General features: G+C 42.8%; 1 protein-coding gene across 2 annotated transcripts in view; it reads left to right on the plus strand.

Moving 5' to 3' along the window:
* Positions 1-17,028, plus strand: part of ARAF (A-Raf proto-oncogene, serine/threonine kinase) — a 62,907-nt gene that overhangs the window by 34,066 nt on the left and 11,813 nt on the right. For both annotated transcript variants that reach the window (XM_089675155.1, XM_089675154.1), the window contains exons 3-9: positions 52-304; positions 4,007-4,110; positions 11,766-11,868; positions 11,963-12,114; positions 12,227-12,316; positions 12,435-12,573; positions 16,788-16,815. In XM_089675155.1, coding sequence (XP_089531281.1) covers positions 59-304; positions 4,007-4,110; positions 11,766-11,868; positions 11,963-12,114; positions 12,227-12,316; positions 12,435-12,573; positions 16,788-16,815 — 862 coding nt within the window. In that variant the 5' untranslated portion in view covers positions 52-58. The remainder of the gene's footprint in view (positions 1-51; positions 305-4,006; positions 4,111-11,765; positions 11,869-11,962; positions 12,115-12,226; positions 12,317-12,434; positions 12,574-16,787; positions 16,816-17,028) is intronic.

Consider the following 17,028-nt stretch of genomic DNA (forward strand, 5'->3'; position numbering starts at 1 on the left):
GTGAAGACCTTCTTGTCATTCTGTCTCTAATTCTCAGTCCCTTGTTTGCAGCGTTCCAATGAAGCGGTCTCATACACCTCCGGCGAACCTGACAAATGGCGCCCTGCGCTTACTGTCCCAGGAGCTTGGTAAAGGTAGTGCGGTGATGTTGTCAGCGGCAGTCCTGGAGCTACCCAGCCCCGGGTTGCGGGGGCCCAGGCAGCATGATGGCCACAGGTTGGGATCACAGAGTGAAGCCCCAGTGTCGGAGAGCAGAACTGGCGGCACCGTCAAAGTGTATCTTCCAAACCAGCAAAGGACAGTGGTGAGTCCATTTTATTGAGTTTCTTTGTTAGCAATTGTCCTTTTTAAGAAATTCTTAATTTAAACGTATTGATTTTTGCAGGGCTTGATGAATTCTAGCGTGCCTTTATAATTACAATTGCAGCCTAACACTTCCAATCCCTTTCTGTTGTAAAAATCATTATATGTTCCTTGGTTCATTAAAATGCTGTAATAAATTAGTGCGTATACATCTGAATTATTATAATATGGGAACGGAAACTCGAAAATAAATGTTAGTTTTGCCCCAACACATTACTACTTAATCTTGATGTCTAGAGGCAAGCCCATACGTGGTTACTGCGTAGTATGATAGAATGCAGACCATCAGGAATTCTGCTGCACAATGAACAACCAGCAAGAGGGTTTGACCCTTGGATGACATAGGGGCTCTCTGAGGCTAAATTAACTCATCAGGCTTCTTTTGCAGTTTTATTACTAAGGTTCGTGGCCTTTATCTGGCACTTGCAACCACCCAAGGAAATCTTTTCCTTGGTGACTGTGGTGGCATCTAGAAGGCAGGCAGGTAGTCTTGCAGGCTAGTCATCAGAATGGGTCTGTGATAACTATCCCGATTTTAAAATGCACCATTACAGTCCTTGCCATAAATAAGACTTAATTAATAAATATATATATATATATTTGCAAGGCATGATTTCAATAAAGATCTGGTTTTGTTGAGAAAAAACCCATATTATTATTATGCTTCATCCATGTCTGGTTTAGATGTTCTTGTTAAACAGAGATAATCTGACAGACAAGAAGTCATCAGTCAATCTTTTTTTTTTGCCACACAAAAGTGAAGAAACCTTTCTGTACGTGTGCATAACATCTGTGTGTTGCCAGGAAAAAAATCCTGGTTTGTTCTGGTGTTATGCAGTTAGGTCAGGGATGGGGTGCGTAGCAGAGGTAGGCAGAAAAGGAGGTACAGTTTGGGGTGCACAGGTGAGCAAGAAGGAGATGTACAGAGGTAAGGAAGTTGGGTGCAAAAATGAGCAGAGGTGACATGTAGGGTTGAGGTGGGTGGGGAGGTTGGAGTGGAGAGGATGGGGGAGGTTTGGGGTGCAGAGGAAATTTAGGATGCAAAGGTGTACTGATAGGGTGGATAAAGGTGTACCTGACATATAGGGCATCCCATTTGTTTCAGTGGGCTCCTCTGTGTGCTAGAAATGTGGAAAAAAATCACAGAGCCACACAGTGCCACAAGATAGTGAATTTTGGTGCATGTCAGCAGATGCTGTCATTAACAATTAATGGCTGGTGGCCAGCATATAAATTCCTCTTTAAATTGGCAGTCGTTAAAAAATGCTAACTTGCATTTGTGGTCAATGTCGATTCCTCCCTTAAATTGGTGGTCACTGTAATTTCCCCCTTACATTGGTGGCCAGTGTAGAAATGAAAAAATAATCCCCCTGCGCTCCACTGGTATGAACAAACAAAACTCCAAATATATGCAAGCTGCTACCACCTATTCCCAATACCACAGGATGTATAACATAAAAAACCAATGCTGGTGAAGCGCTTCACATAAAGAACTAAATATATAAAAGTACAATGATATAAAAATATAAAATGCATATAAAGTGACCACGCTGTACTGAGAGATACAAATGACTAGTGCTAAGTATTCCCCCCCAAAAAAATATATAAGTTCCAAGTGCTGAGAGTGCAAGACAGGTCATGCGTTTGCTGACTAGATCGTGCCAAAATACAATATATGCAAAGTAAAAGTAATACACAATGACATTGCACACTCTAACTGAAAGTGACAGGTGCTCAGTATGAATATAAATGTTGGTTAAAGATAAAAATGCACAATAAAGTGCAATAACAAGTGCTTGACATTTTATGTGCAAACAAACACCGCGATGTCAGTGCTTCAATTCTTCCCTCCAAACATGATGCGTGTTAGCATGCCACACGTGTATATCGTGATCCAAAAGTGGCTAAAGTGCCTCCTCACCTTAACCATGCGACCCCTAAGGGCCACAATGCTTTAAGTAATAATGCTCCACCAGACTGGGGATCTCTGTTATAATGCTCCTGTAGTACCACTCAGTCTCCTCTGCCAAGTCACTTATGCCCTCAGATGGTAATACCCCCAGGATTATCACAAGGCCATAGAGAGGCATTTTATATTTTTATATCATTGTACTTTATATATTTAGTTCTTTATGTGAAGCGCTTCACCAACATTGGTTTTTTACAGTGTAGAAATGTATTGCTTACATTGTTTGTCAGTGTAAATTCTTCATTACATTGGTGGTCATTGCAAATTCCCCATTACATTGGTGGTCAGTGTAAATTTCCCTTTACGTTGGTGGTAAGTGCAAAATTGCCTTTACACTGGTGGCTAGTATAACACCCCCCTTACATAGGTCATCTGTGTAAATCCCCTCTAACATCGGTGGTCGGTGTAGAAATGTCACCTTCCATACCCTTCCAGCACTGCTACTGATCCCATCCACCCAAAGCACTGCCACTAATCCCATCTCCAACCAGTAGTGTCACTCATCCCATTCCCCTAGCACTGCCACTTCTCACATACCCCCACCGCTGCCATTGATGCCATCCCCCCACTACTGCCACTGATCCCTTCAACCCTCCAGCACTGCCACTGATCACCCCCCCTCCCCTTCCTCTGCACTGCCACTGATCCCAGGAGTCCTAGGATCCCTAGAAGTTTTCTGTGTGTTGGTGGGTCCCCTCAACTTCTCAGTCCATGGTTTTCAGGCAGAGAGGAGGTGAAGTGCTGTAACCTTCAGCAACTAATCAGTGAGCAGTAATGATGTGCTGTAACCTCTAGCAATCAAAACAAGGTTTGCCCAGGGTCCAATCAATATTAAATATGGCCCTGAGTGCATCTTACAATGACCCACCACTGTTTTCTGTGACATGTCAGTTTGACAGTCAAGGGTACAAGAATTGTGACAGTAGTTCTTTATACATGCATTGCGATGAAAGTGGTGTAGGTGCGTTTTCTTTTCTGTTGTGGTGCATTGAAAGAGCATTCAATAACGTGTGTTGACATGGGTTAATGTACCCCATTAGACCAAGTGTGATAGGGCCTTTTGATCACTGTATCCGCTTGTTACAATGATCATTGATAAATAAAATGTAACTATTTCATTTACATTGTAATTGGTTGCAGCAGTTTCATGCAGATCAACAGTTGTTTCTGTAATCTACTGCATTGCTTCATCTTAATTTATTTTTAATTGTATTGTATGTATAAAATTACTATTTTTGAAGCCTATAACTCTAAACTACAAACAATATTCATCTTTCTGTGTTATGATTAATGGCAAATGAAAAATTGCCTTGGTTCATACTTGGTAACAGAAGCTTGCAGCAGGAGCTGGTACGAAGACCTTTCCTAACTTGCAGTTTGGGTGTTTTGAAGTGAACAAACATTTAATGTGAAATATGTTTCTTTTCTTAATCCTCTAGTTAGTATTAAGTTGTTTTGTAACTGTACTGTCTACCTTTACTATGTAAAGAGCTGCATAAACTGTTGGCGCTATGTAAATACCTGTATAGTGATGACGATAATGATGATTATCACAGAGAACACTGAGTAGTACTTTGTTAATCTCATTTTATTTCTGCTGGCATGCAATTGGGTTCAGAATGTATTTTTTCAAATTTTTTTTCTATATTTTGATTTTGTCCTGTCGTCTTGTAGGTGAACGTCCGACCTGGAATGACAGTCTACGATTCCCTGGATAAGGCTCTAAAAGTGCGCGGTTTGAATCAGCAGTGCTGTGCAGTCTACCGCCTTTTACATGGGTACGTGGCTGTGGGTCTTTTTTGGGTGTGGAGGAGGGGGCTACAAATGGAATCCAGACTTTATACACTCACTGACCACTTTATTAGGTACACCTATTCAATTGCTTGGTAACATAAATTGCTAATCAACCAGTTGCATGACAGCAACGCAATGCATTTAGGCATCTAGACATGGTGAAGCCGACTTGTTGATGTTCAAACCAAGCATCAGAATGGCAAAGAAAGGGGATTTAAGTGGCTTTGAGCGTGGCATGGTTGTTTGTGCCAGACGGGCTGGTCTGAATATTTCAAAAACTGCTGATATACTTGGATTTTCATGCACAACCATTTCTAGGGTTTACAGAGCATGATCTGAAAATGAGTGGCAGATGCGTGGATGAAAAAGCCTTGTTGATGTCAGAGGAGAAGGGCCATCTCTTTATGACTACAGTATACCCATCTTTTGATGGCTACATCTAGCAGGGTAATGCTTATACTAATTCCAACACCTTGTTGAATCTGTGCCACAAAGAATTAAGACCGTTCTGAAGGCAAAAGGGAGTCCAAGCCTTTACTAGCAGGGTGTACCTATTAAAGTGGCCGGTGAGTGTAGATGACTTGTTAACACTTATTTTACGTGTAAAAATAATTCAAACTATGAATTTAAAAACTGTTTAAGAGTAAAATGTTTACACTGTAAGTAACTGTTACAGCATGTAGAGAGATTTGAATGTTTCTTCCTAAGTGTGTTCTTTCTCTTCAACATCTCATAGCTGAGTTGGTTTTAGTTAGAAAAAGGAAGGAACTGAGACCTTTTGATGTCATGTTATATATATTTTTTTATTTTGTGTTGCAGCTCAATAATTTTGCAGCACTGTTTTAAGTATAACAAATCGTTTCCTGTAGTGTCTGTATCTAAAGAACCTTTAAAGTAATGCAACAGGTTCTCTTTAAAACCCCCTCCCTAGTAGCACATATACACATTTCCTTTGCTTCTCCTTTTATTCGCTTCAGCTATTGAGAGAGAATTAAATACCGAATTCCTTTCTTTGCTTTTTAGCAGCTGATGAATTGGTTGCCTTGCCCAGGTTTGCTCTAAAATATGGATGTCACATCATCTCAGGGAAAATGACTGGATTCTTCTAAGCTTTCTCAACCTCCTGTAATTGCCATTTCATGGAAGATCCTTATCCTAAGTTCTCATGAGCACAGGCATTAGATGTAAAGGTTTTGGGTTTGCTTAAGTTTGGATATGGATTGCTCATGGAGTTGATTTTGAATTGATGTTGACATGGATGGCAAAGAACAGCAGCTTCAATGCAAAGAAATGCCAGTGTACAAAAACCATAAGTTTGCCTTACCTTAAATTTTCTTTTTCCTTAAAACCCTTTTTTTAAATTAATTTTTCTTTTGTTATACAATTGAGACTGTTGATCAGGTCATCAAAAAAAAGTTAAATACCCCAGGTATTCTCCTAAACAGCATGTCGTTATCTGCATAGTTACTGGTACGCTTTGATAAGTCATCTGTAATGATTAAAACAGACCATTGTTTTATTACAATATCCTCTTTAATTTAACCAGTTTTCTTTTTTGTGCATTGAAGGACCAAAAAGCCTTTAACTTTCAGGTAATACAGCCATCTACAGGAGGATTGGACACTGTCAAACAAAAAAAAACTGTAGGCCAGTCCAGGATATCCATACCCTATGCTAGTTCCAGCCTCTGTTTTCTGCTAGTGGAGACCTTTTCTTCAGCTTAAACCTATTATTTTACCAGCATGCTTTCTTTAATTTTTCTTCAATGAAGACTGTTTACACCGCTGCTGGAAGCTTCCCATCTGATCGTCAGCTATCTGGCAGGGTCATCCTCAGCCTGGCTTTTGTACCGTACTACACCTAGATCCCACTAGACTGTATGCTACATGGCTACCTTGGGCTTATATATTGCCTTCCCACTCTCTGGCCACAACATTTACATTGCCTAACTGATCTACAGCCACAGCGTTTCTGATTCTTGGCATGGGGGAGCAGTCCCGCTGTATTGGGTGCCCCCAGCTAACTTTCCACTAATTGGTTGTGGCTGCTTACAGCACACCTACCAATGGTGCAGACTTCTGCAGCCTGGAGTCATGCGTTTCTGATGTCAGAGTCTCTCCCCTCCTTGGAGTCCTTCTTAGCTCCGTCAGGTGTGACTGGGTCCTCTGTACTCTCAGCTGGGGTTTTTTCCATGGTCATGCAAGATTTTATGAGCCAGATTACCCATTCTTTTGCTTACTCCGATTGCACAGGCCACAAGCAAACTTCTGTGTCCTTTCCAGTAGATACTCTGTATCATTTACACATGGCTTAGTGGCTTCTGAGCCATCAATCACAGAGACTTTGATTCTAAAATTCTCAAATCCTTAAAGTGGTATTAAACCCAAAAGCAAACCTTTATTATATTGCAGTTTACTATTTCCTAAATGTGATGGCCGCATTAGTTTTATTTTTTAGGCTTTTGTTGCTTTTTTTTCATCTGGTGATTGAACCAGTAAGTCTGTTGTTTTGCAACAGAACAAGCTTTCCTATAGATCTAGCAGTTAGAGTATTAAGACAAACCATTTACCACTGACAGGGGTGCTTACAATGCTTTGCTTACAAATGTTATTTATTCATGTAAAACATTTATCCCTAAAGGAGAAAAAACTGATGTTGTAACTGCTTGTGTAACTGCAGCGTGAGCTGGAGTGTAGCTTCAACTTGTTAATATATCTAAATCTGCTGGTACATCTAACACTGCCCTTCCACCACACTGTTAATGCTGCTGTTCAAAGGTGCCACTGTGCTCCTTCATCCAGAGTGGGAGCACTGTAATACCGGAGATGTGTTGCTGGTCAGATCAGTTGAAAACTGAAGCAAAAAAGCCTAAAACAAAAAAAAAAAAGAAAACAAATGTAGACATCACATCTAAGGATTGGCAACCTGCAATTACATTTTTGGTTTTTGTGTATAATACTGCTTTAAAATAATCAGCTTAATCCAAGTGTCACACATATTCCCAAATTAAAGGAGGCTGTTTCAGCTCCTATTGATGTAGTGCACAACACTCTGAAACTTGGGATCAGTCTATTGCTTCTACCTGTACTGTTTCAAGTCTTGAGTCATTTAAGACTCCCAAGGCCTCCAAGACATTTCTTTTGCACCAGCTTGTCCAACTCTGTCCCTGAATTGTTGTCCACATCTGCTTTGCAAAACTGAGATGGAGGGCCTTCTGGTGATTGATCCAGATAAGCTCAGGCAATTTTGGTACCCAGATCTGGTACACGTCCTGGCAAATGCATCGTAGACCCTACCAAAGCATGTGGATCTTTTGCCAATTTGCCTGCTTCATGGCTTCTGGTTTCAACGTCATAGCTGTTTGAGCCTAGGTCATAAGGGTCATCTCCAAGTCTGGGATTCCTATGATGCTCAAAGCTAAAAAGGCTACTTGCTGCAAGATCTCTCATTGGAAGGCTTGCTTCACTTAGTGTGAATCTAGGGCTTTCACCCCAGGAGTTTCTTTGCTGGAAGAATCATCTCCTTCCTGCAGCTGGGTCTGGACTTGTATGTCTTACTTTGCTCTGTCAAGGGTTAGCTTTCTGTCTTTTACATTCTATCTCAGCAGTGGTTGTCCTCTTATTCTTTTTTGGGAAATATACGTTTTTATTGCTTACTTCAGAATGGCATACAGCAAAACAGAGAGCGTCAAGTTTCAAATTCAAAGTGTTTACTTCAACATGAACATCCAGGTTGTAAGTATACAAGCATTCAGCTAAACAATGTCCCTTTCCATGAGGGAAGTCCAGCTGAAGCAATAGGTAGGCCTCCTATTGTTAGATTAGGACCTTTGTACAGAAGGTTTGCCATGTGGTTCTCTTTATCTGCTCCTCCTAGTCTCCATGGAATGTGAATCTGGTTCTGGTTCTCTAAGAGTTTCAGAAACTGACCCATTAGAGATATTTATCTCTCTACTCACATCCACAAGGTGGTTTTCCTTGAAGCCATCACTTCTACAAGGGTTGTGTCAGAAACACGGCCTTATCTTGCATTGAGTCATTTTTGATCTTGCACAGGTACAAGATGAATTTGCTTAAGGTAGTTTCTGTCCTTCAAACCAACCAGGATATTGTTCTCCTGTTTCTTTCTCTGGTTAATTAAAAGGAAATTTCTTTCCATTGTCTGGATGTGGATTGGTCTGTGCGATATCTCTCGGCCACTGTTTCTTTCAGAAAGACTGATTCCCTTTTCTAGTTCTGAATGGGCCTCAAAAAGCATCAAGGCCTATTCCACTAGTTCTACGTCGCTTACGAAGACCATTATTCAAGCCTATGGCCTTAGAGATCAGATTCCCTCTTTTACTGTTAAAACTCAGTCTACTAGATTTGTGAGTGCCTCTTGGGCTTTTCAGCATCAGCAACTGCTGCCACCTAAACAATAGCAAAGGTATACGAGCGCTAGGTAGTACAGGGAATAAGCAGCTGACATAAAGGCAAAACCCTCTATATCTTCCTAAATACAATCAAAGATATGCAGCGCTATAGGTTAAACACACAGATAATGGAAATTGGTATAACAGCGCTGTAGAACGCTATGATCGAAATCATGTGCAATGAGTGTCTAAGGACGTTATAATTGTGCAGATGGTGAACTCCAATAGTAGAATGTAATAAATAAGCATATAGGTCCCCAAATCCGTTAAAAGGTGCAATTTGTGACTCTGGTGATGTGTATATAGATGTAGATTGCACTAACCAGATAGCGCAAACAAATGCTTATTTTAGTATTTAAACCACTCCTGGTCCTCTGGTAACGGAAGGATGAATATCCACAGCTCAACTGGCCAACCACAGCAGGACAAGTAGTTGCAGGGTCATCTGCCTCCAGGGATCAGGAATCACTCAACCATCCACCAGGGGGATCACACTCCTTGTACCATGGTATCATATATAGCCACCAGGGGGACCTCTCTCCAAGGCAGGTACAAAACAGCAGCAAAATCCACCTTGAAGGAGGGCTCGCAATAAAACGAGCCAAAACAAAATGTTCTTATTAGTGTCGTATTTATTATGAATTTGCCACATAAAACAGCATAAAAAACTCAGTGGGGAAAGGACATCAAAGATGGTTGCCGGCCTCAAACATGTGGCCCGAGTGGCGTGACATCACACCCTGGCTCCTCTCTAACGCGTTTCGTGCACCAGCACGTTATCAAACTGCTGCCACCTGGTCTTCTGTTCACACATTATCTAAGTTCCATCAGATGGAAGTTCCAGTCTTATCCAGTGCCAGCTTTGGGCATAGGCTACTCCAGATGCTTCTGTGAGCTGTAGGCATTTTCAGTTTCTGTTGTTTTCTTGTGCCAGTTTATGGTTGTTTGCTGAATTGCCCACTCCTCAGTTGGGCTGTTTTTGAATGTCCTGAACATTTAGCACTTCCTCTATCCCTCTGCGGATGAAAAAGAAATAGGATTTTTGTACTCGCCATGAAATTTTTAACTTTGCGTCCATTGAAGGACTCCTGTTCCAACTTGTAGGTTCTTCCTGGGCTGGTCTACAGTTTGTTTGCCATATCCAATCTTCCAGTAGGTGCCAATGTAACCCAAAGGTTTAAGATTTCAAGGCCCTTTCAATAGGAAAGGATTTACAGTACAAAAATCTTATTTTCTGCAGCAAAGACTGCCCTAGACCTGCAGCTATTATCAGTGAATGAGATGTTCGCTTTTATTCTCTCACATGCTCTGGAAAGATGAGTGTGATTGGTTGCTATGGGCAACAGGTACAATTTCCTTTGCTTTCACATTTATTTTTTGCTTATAAGCAATCTTCCACCAATTTTTTTACATGTGCGTTTAGCAGCGAGCTTGGGCATATGTCAGCTGAAATCCTGTTTCCCTTCACATGTGAAGCTTGGCATCATTACCCCATTCTACATCACTTAGAAATAGATATGGTTAGGAGCCGGTTATGTAATGCCAAGCTGCAGCAGATTTTGTTTTTATTTTCTGCTGAGGTCTGAAGAAACTCTTCATGATGTTAAAGAGCACCTGCTACCTATTACAGCAGCAGCTGCCATTTTGTGAATAGATAAGCATACTGTTTGATCAGCACATAAAATGTCCACCTTGTTTTGTAGAATTTGTAGAATGTAATGCTGTTCACATGCAACTGATTCCCCACCCCCATACCCAACCTCGTGCCAAGAAACCAATAAGAATATAGCTGCTTCTTCTCTTCTGAAACATTATTTGATTGACAGCCAAAGTTACTGCACACTATTGTTTTGTAGTAACTTGATTAAATTAAACCTGTCATGGCTGTAAATCTAAGGCATGCACTATGTAAAGGCTGTGAGATTTTCCTGTGATGTCGTTCCCTGCCATGGTTGCCCCCCATTCAGTGGGACAGAGGCTTGAGTTCAGGGGTCTTCCTGGGCAACTAGAAGAAGCTTTAGTGCTTAATAATGGTACTTGCAGGAACCCTTGTTACTTGCTTTGAGCTTGTACTGTTCTGACATTTTTTCTATTTCAATGGTTTTTATACATTTTTTAAACAGTATAAAACAGAGGCAATAAAACACGCCCATGCAGGGGCTATCAATTGCACAGATAAAAAAAATGCAAAAAAAAGAAATAAAAAAAAAAAGGGAAAGACAGTGCTCCAATGCCAACAGGGCAAAAAGTACACCCACGCAAGGGCTATCAATGGCACATAAGTTACAAAACATTTATGTAACTGACTATAACAACTAAAGTCAGCTGTCCAGTCACACCAAAAACAGAGAGAGAGAGAAAGGAAGAAAGAGAAAAAAAAAAGGGGGGGCAAAGGGCAGGGGTCCAAGAGCGCCAATACCGAATGCCATTACATCCCCAGACTAGCCAGGGAGAGCGTGGGAAAGGCATATTGCAACCACGGCTCCCATATTTTAAAAAATGTATGTTGGGAGTCGTTGCGGATACTCGACATCTGTTCGTTGAGCATCATAGTGGTCATACGATCCCGCACCCCCTGAAGAGGGACAAACGGACTCTTCCAGGCCTGAGCAATTGTTCTAGTGGCTGATAAAAACAAATAGGAAGCCAACTTCTGCTGATGAGCCAAGAGGCCCGGTATGGGACAATGAAGCAAGGCATACCGAGCATCCCGGCGTATGGAGAGCCAACCTGGCCAACCGGGCCGTTCTGACATTTTTTAAGGGCATGACAGCAACATAGCTGGGGGGCATTTCTCAAGCAACTTAGCAACACTGTTATGCGCAAACCAGGCTGCCTCTTATTTAGCAGTGTCTGTCACTGCAACATTTTTTCTGTGTATTTGCCACACTAGTGCATTGATTCCTGGGCAGAGAATCCCCCTTTTATTAAAACTATTGTTTGTATGTGTCATACACTGTGACGATGATGGCGTGGAAGCACGCAGACCACATGTGAAATCAGGAAACAAGTGCGCCGTATTCTGACACTTGTTACTCCTGACCTGGGTTTCTAATGCATAACAAATACTTTCATTTCATTGAGTAAATTTATTTCTGCATAAGCAAACTTGCACAACCTGCAGTCAGCCATGTTACTACTTTGCCATTTGTATGACCACAAATGGAAGACATTTATAACCCTCTTACTAGTATTTTGTTTAAATAGCTTCTAATTTTTGTAATGCAGGCGAAAAACTTTAACAGACTGGGAGACGGATATCACCCCACTGGTAGGTGAGGAGTTGATGGTGGAGGTTCTCGCTGATGTCCCTCTATCTATGCACAATTTTGTGAGTAATCATTAGGTGCTTTTAATTGTCTTTTTTTTTTCTGTATTCTTAACTCATTCGTCCTAATGACCTACATTTGTTTCCTGTTTCACAGGTGAGGAAAACACATTTTAACCTGGCATTCTGTGACTTCTGCCTAAAATTCCTATTCAACGGTTTCCGCTGTCAAACATGCGGTTACAAATTTCACCAGCACTGCAGCAGTAAAGTGCCCACTGCCTGTGTGGACATGGCCAAACTGCCCAAGTAAGTAGGGATCAGGCCTAACCTACAATTTCCTACAACTGTCACTAGACATATTTGGACATCTGAGAGATACGGGGTACAAGTTCATAACACACTGTGTGTCCCTTTCCAGGCCGGCAGGCAGTTTTCCGGACTTCTCGTTCTACCCTGATCATTCCCCTGGCATTATCCATGAACCCTACACCCCGCAGCCATCCACCAGGTAACAAGACCCACCAATTCCTCTTCTATCCTGTCACAACTTTTCTCCTCTTCATTTCTGTGCCATTTCTGTTTGATGTCCCTGGTGCCCACCCCATTCCATCTCTCCCTTCCCGCAGCCCCCGGACACAGCACCCTGGAGCTGCTTCCTTTTCATTTCCCAGCGAGGGTCAACCCCTGCAACGGCATCGCTCCACCTCCACCCCCAACGTTCATATTGACAGCACCACTGGCCCCGTGGATAACAACATTATTGAGGTACCCTGCCAGGGAGAGGCTGGATTCTTTTAACTATATTAGAGAAAAGGAAATACTAGTATATCTTTTTTCCTATAAAATCTAAAGCTTTTCACCCTCTAGCTCAACTGAGCTCTTGAAACAGGTGCTAGATGCCTCCAATGATTGTTATAACTCAACACCTCCTGCTTGATGTTTACGTAGGGACTATGCTAGTCACTTTTCAGCTTTTATGAGTCAGTAAGAGTTCTGATGAGAGTGTCATGTAAATGGTTGTCAGTGGGTATCTGACATCTCCTACAGCTGGGAGGTAAACCCCTTTAACCACAGGATGTGTTATTTATATGATTCTCATGATAATAGGGTAGAGTTATTGGTTGACTGGTACATTCAGAATCTGGTACAGCTGTACATGGTAGCCAATCAGCTTCTAAGCTCAGCTTGTGCAATTAAGCTTTGGCAATAAAACCTGAAAGCTGATTGGTTTCAATGCAGAGTTGCACCAGATTTTTGCACTCTCCAGTATAGTAAATAAACACCAGAGTATACTATGTGAATAATAGCTAATTCTTTAAAGGATACCAGTCATGATATTATAATAACAAAGCTACTATTTCTGACCACCTTCTGAAAATGTTTGGCTATTTCCATTTTTAAAGGAATTCCATAAGCAGAAAAATATTGGAGGTGCCATCACTGACTTGTTTTAACCCCTTCTTTTTAACCCCCCCAGAGGTCCAAGTGCATTTAGCACCTGGTTCTGACTTCTCCTGTGGTTGCGGAGCAGCATAATCAGTCAGCCTGCCTCACCTTCTCCTCCCACTGTCTGACCACTCTGCTAGTAAGGTGATGAACTTCACTTCATGAGGGCTGATAGACAGTGCTCGTCTCTGGCAGCAGGTGCACACCCAGTCGGGGCTATGGGGCTGTTTGATCTGTCTGTTCATGTGTACTGCCTTAGGCATGTAGGTGGTTTTTGCCTGCACAGCATAAAAACTGGACTTTTTTGGGAACCCCAGAGGTACAGGTGCAGTGTACAGTCAGCTGTATGTCAAAATCAATGATACGCAGCTGCTTTATGCTGTTCTGAGTGGTATTCGCATACAGGGCTATATCTCTCAAATGCGCGCTCTATGTTCAGGGGATATGTGCTGTGCTGTAGCTCCCCCATAGCAACACCCATAAATTGTGCTTCAGTCTAGGGTGGAGCTACAACACAAACAGAAAGTTGTGCCGGTACTACTTCTTCCTTAAAGGTGCTTGCTGCAAGGCTGTCACCCTTCTCCTTTCCATATTACCTAGTGAGCCATTACCTTAGAACAAGCCTCTGGCCATTGAAGTCTGAAGTCATGCATACTGGCTTCAGGTCAGTGATTAAACGTGTAGACAATTGAGGCTCAAAGCCTGACCTTTTATAAGCACCACGTCTCCAGTGATTCACTGCTATTTTGGTATCCTCACAGGTTTCCATTATTAATCTGAGTTACTGTCCCAGAAGTCAAAAAACTTGATTCACCTGTTTTATCTGGGTCTACAACAGGCAAAAAGATTTAAAATGGTGGATTTACATAACAGCCAGACAAGTAATGGCATTGTCAGGTGCCTGGCAGTAGTGGTAGCTTACATTTTTTTTTTTCCTATAACAGACTTTTTTTCAATTGTGTGGAAGGCTTTGCAGTCAACATTTATATAACCCCAGCAGAGGTCTATGTGTGTAATGAAGGTGGTTTGTGTGGCAAGTGTCTGGTGTGAAGCTACAAGAGGACTGTGCTTAGTGGGGCTGGTGTGACTCTGGAAGGGAGGACTGTACTTGGTGAGGCTGGTGTGACACTGGAAGGGAGGACTGTGCTTAGTGAGGCCGGTGTAACACTGGAAGGTACGACTGTACTTAGTGAGGCCGGTGTGACTCTGGAAGGGAGGAGTGTGCTTAGTGAGGCCGGTGTGACACTAGAAGGGAGGAGTGTGCTTAGTGAGGCTGGTGTGACACTGGAAGGGAGGAGTGTGCTTAGTGAGGCCGGTGTGACACTGGAAGGGAGGACTGTGCTTAGTGAGGCCGGTGTGACACTGGAAGGGAGGAGTGTGCTTAGTGAGGCCGGTGTGACACTGGAAGGGAGGACTGTGCTTAGTGAGGCCGGTGTGACACTGGAAGGGAGGAGTGTGCTTAGTGAGGCTGGTGTGAATCTGGAAGGGAGAAGTGTGCTTAGTGAGGCTGGTGTGACACTGGAAGGGAGGACTGTGCTTAGTGAGGCTGGTGTGACACTGGAAGGGAGGAGTGTGCTTAGTGAGGCCGGTGTGACACTGGAAGGGAGGAGTGTGCTTAGTGAGGCCGGTGTGACACTGGAAGGGAGGAGTGTGCTTAGTGAGGCCGGTGTGACACTGGAAGGGAGGAGTGTGCTTAGTGAGGCCGGTGTGACACTGGAAGGGAGGAGTGTGCTTAGTGAGGCCGGTGTGACACTGGAAGGGAGGAGTGTGCTTAGTGAGGCTGGTGTGACACTGGAAGGGAGGAGTGTGCTTAGTGAGGCCGGTGTGACACTGGAAGGGAGGAGTGTGCTTAGTGAGGCCGGTGTGACACTGGAAGGGAGGAGTGTGCTTAGTGAGGCCGGTGTGACACTGGAAGGGAGGAGTGTGCTTAGTGAGGCCGGTGTGACACTGGAAGGGAGGACTGTGCTTAGTGAGGCTGGTGTGACACTGGAAGGGAGGAGTGTGCTTAGTGAGGCCGGTGTGACACTAGAAGGGAGGACTGTGCTTAGTGAGGCCGGTGTGACACTGGAAGGGAGGAGTGTGCTTAGTGAGGCCGGTGTGACACTGGAAGGGAGGAGTGTGCTTAGTGAGGCCGGTGTGACACTGGAAGGGAGGACTGTGCTTAGTGAGGCTGGTGTGACACTGGAAGGGAGGACTGTGCTTAGTGAGGCCGGTGTGACACTGGAAGGGAGGAGTGTGCTTAGTGAGGCTGGTGTGACACTGGCAGGAATTGTTAGTGACATTTTGATATGGAGTCTTCGCCAAGTCCCCTGAGAGCATAGTGTAAAGCTGGCTGAAAAAAGACCTGAGTCCATATTAGAATATAACGGATTTGTTGTGCCATCTTCAAACTCCCATTGTCCGTTCCTTTATCATGCCTCATTGTATCCTCAGAAAACTTGCAAGCTTGACCGTTTTTCTGTGCATAAAGCACAACAGGTATAATCTGGACATTGAAGTGTTGTTTTGTTCATAAGGGACACTATCTGTTTACTACCTACTTGTTCAACAACTGGAGTCCAGATCCAGTTAAACCAATCCCAGTGGACTGGCCATGTAATCCCAAACATAGGCAATCTATCTAAGATTCCTAAAGGGTTAGCTCACAGTTCAATGTTAAAAAAGAAAACCCTATGAAGCTTTGAAATATTGTGCTTAGTTAAATAGCCATACTTGTAGGACATGAGCACCTGAAGCTTGTCCGAAAAACTCTTTCAGTAACTGTTCCTAGTGCTGTCCCTTTGCTGGAATACTTTAAATGGATGCTGATCCCCAGCATCACAGGAGCAAGCATTCTCCTTGTGTAAACCCCCATGCACGTGCAATGCGCTCACATTCTCCCTCTCTGGCAGCAGTGGCTAAGCTCAACAGTGCTGTGAGAGATGGAAAGAGAGAGTTTAAACAAAGGAAATGCTCACTGCTGTGCTTTTGGGTCCAATGCTTAAAATGCCCTGGTGACAGGACAGGGCACAGTTACTTGTTTCTCGCCCCGGCTTCATGTAGCTATCAAGGTGTGACTATTTAAGCACAATATAGTGCTTTTGAACATACTGAGGCATTGACTACAAGGTGTATTTTACTGGAAAGGTGAACTAACCCTTTAAAGGAAAAGGCCTTGCTGTGAGCCATGGGTCAGATTCTTCTTCTACTGATGCACTAACATAACAAAACCGGAACTGGAAAATTGCACAGCGCCAATATGCGTGTTATGAGAATGCAGATTTCTTTCAGATGGTTTGGGTCTTTGAGACCTGGTATAATTTCATACAATAGTCTTTAGGTGTGGATTTAAATATTAATGTTATGCACTGCTTATTCAAACATTAGTTTTTTCTTTTGAGCAGACAAGATTTTTTTTGTGTTCAGTAAACCTGTAGATTCTCTCTGTTGGTAGGGCTTTAAAAAAAGTACCAGACATTTATAGCACAGAGAAAGGAGACAATTATTTGATCATTTCCCTTTCACATGCATTTTTTTCTGTCGCATTTATTCAGGAGGCATTGAGGACCGCTGCAGTCACTCGTGAGTACCTGTAGAAATAAAACATATTCATTTGTGCCTACTGTACTCAACATGTATGTCTATTCACTGCAACTTCTATATGTCTGCATGCTTTCTTAAAACTTGATCCTCGACACCTTGTATCTGAGTCCCTCCTGAAGCCTGTCCCAGCTTGTCTTAGTGTTTACGCTGTGTGCCCTTTGGAACCCTTCTTGTGCTGAACATAAAGTGCCT

This window comes from Staurois parvus, unplaced genomic scaffold, assembly GCF_062004578.1.
Source record: "Staurois parvus isolate SC_StPar_1 unplaced genomic scaffold, SC_StPar_1.0 ptg000154l, whole genome shotgun sequence".
Classification (NCBI taxonomy): Eukaryota; Metazoa; Chordata; class Amphibia; order Anura; family Ranidae; genus Staurois; species Staurois parvus.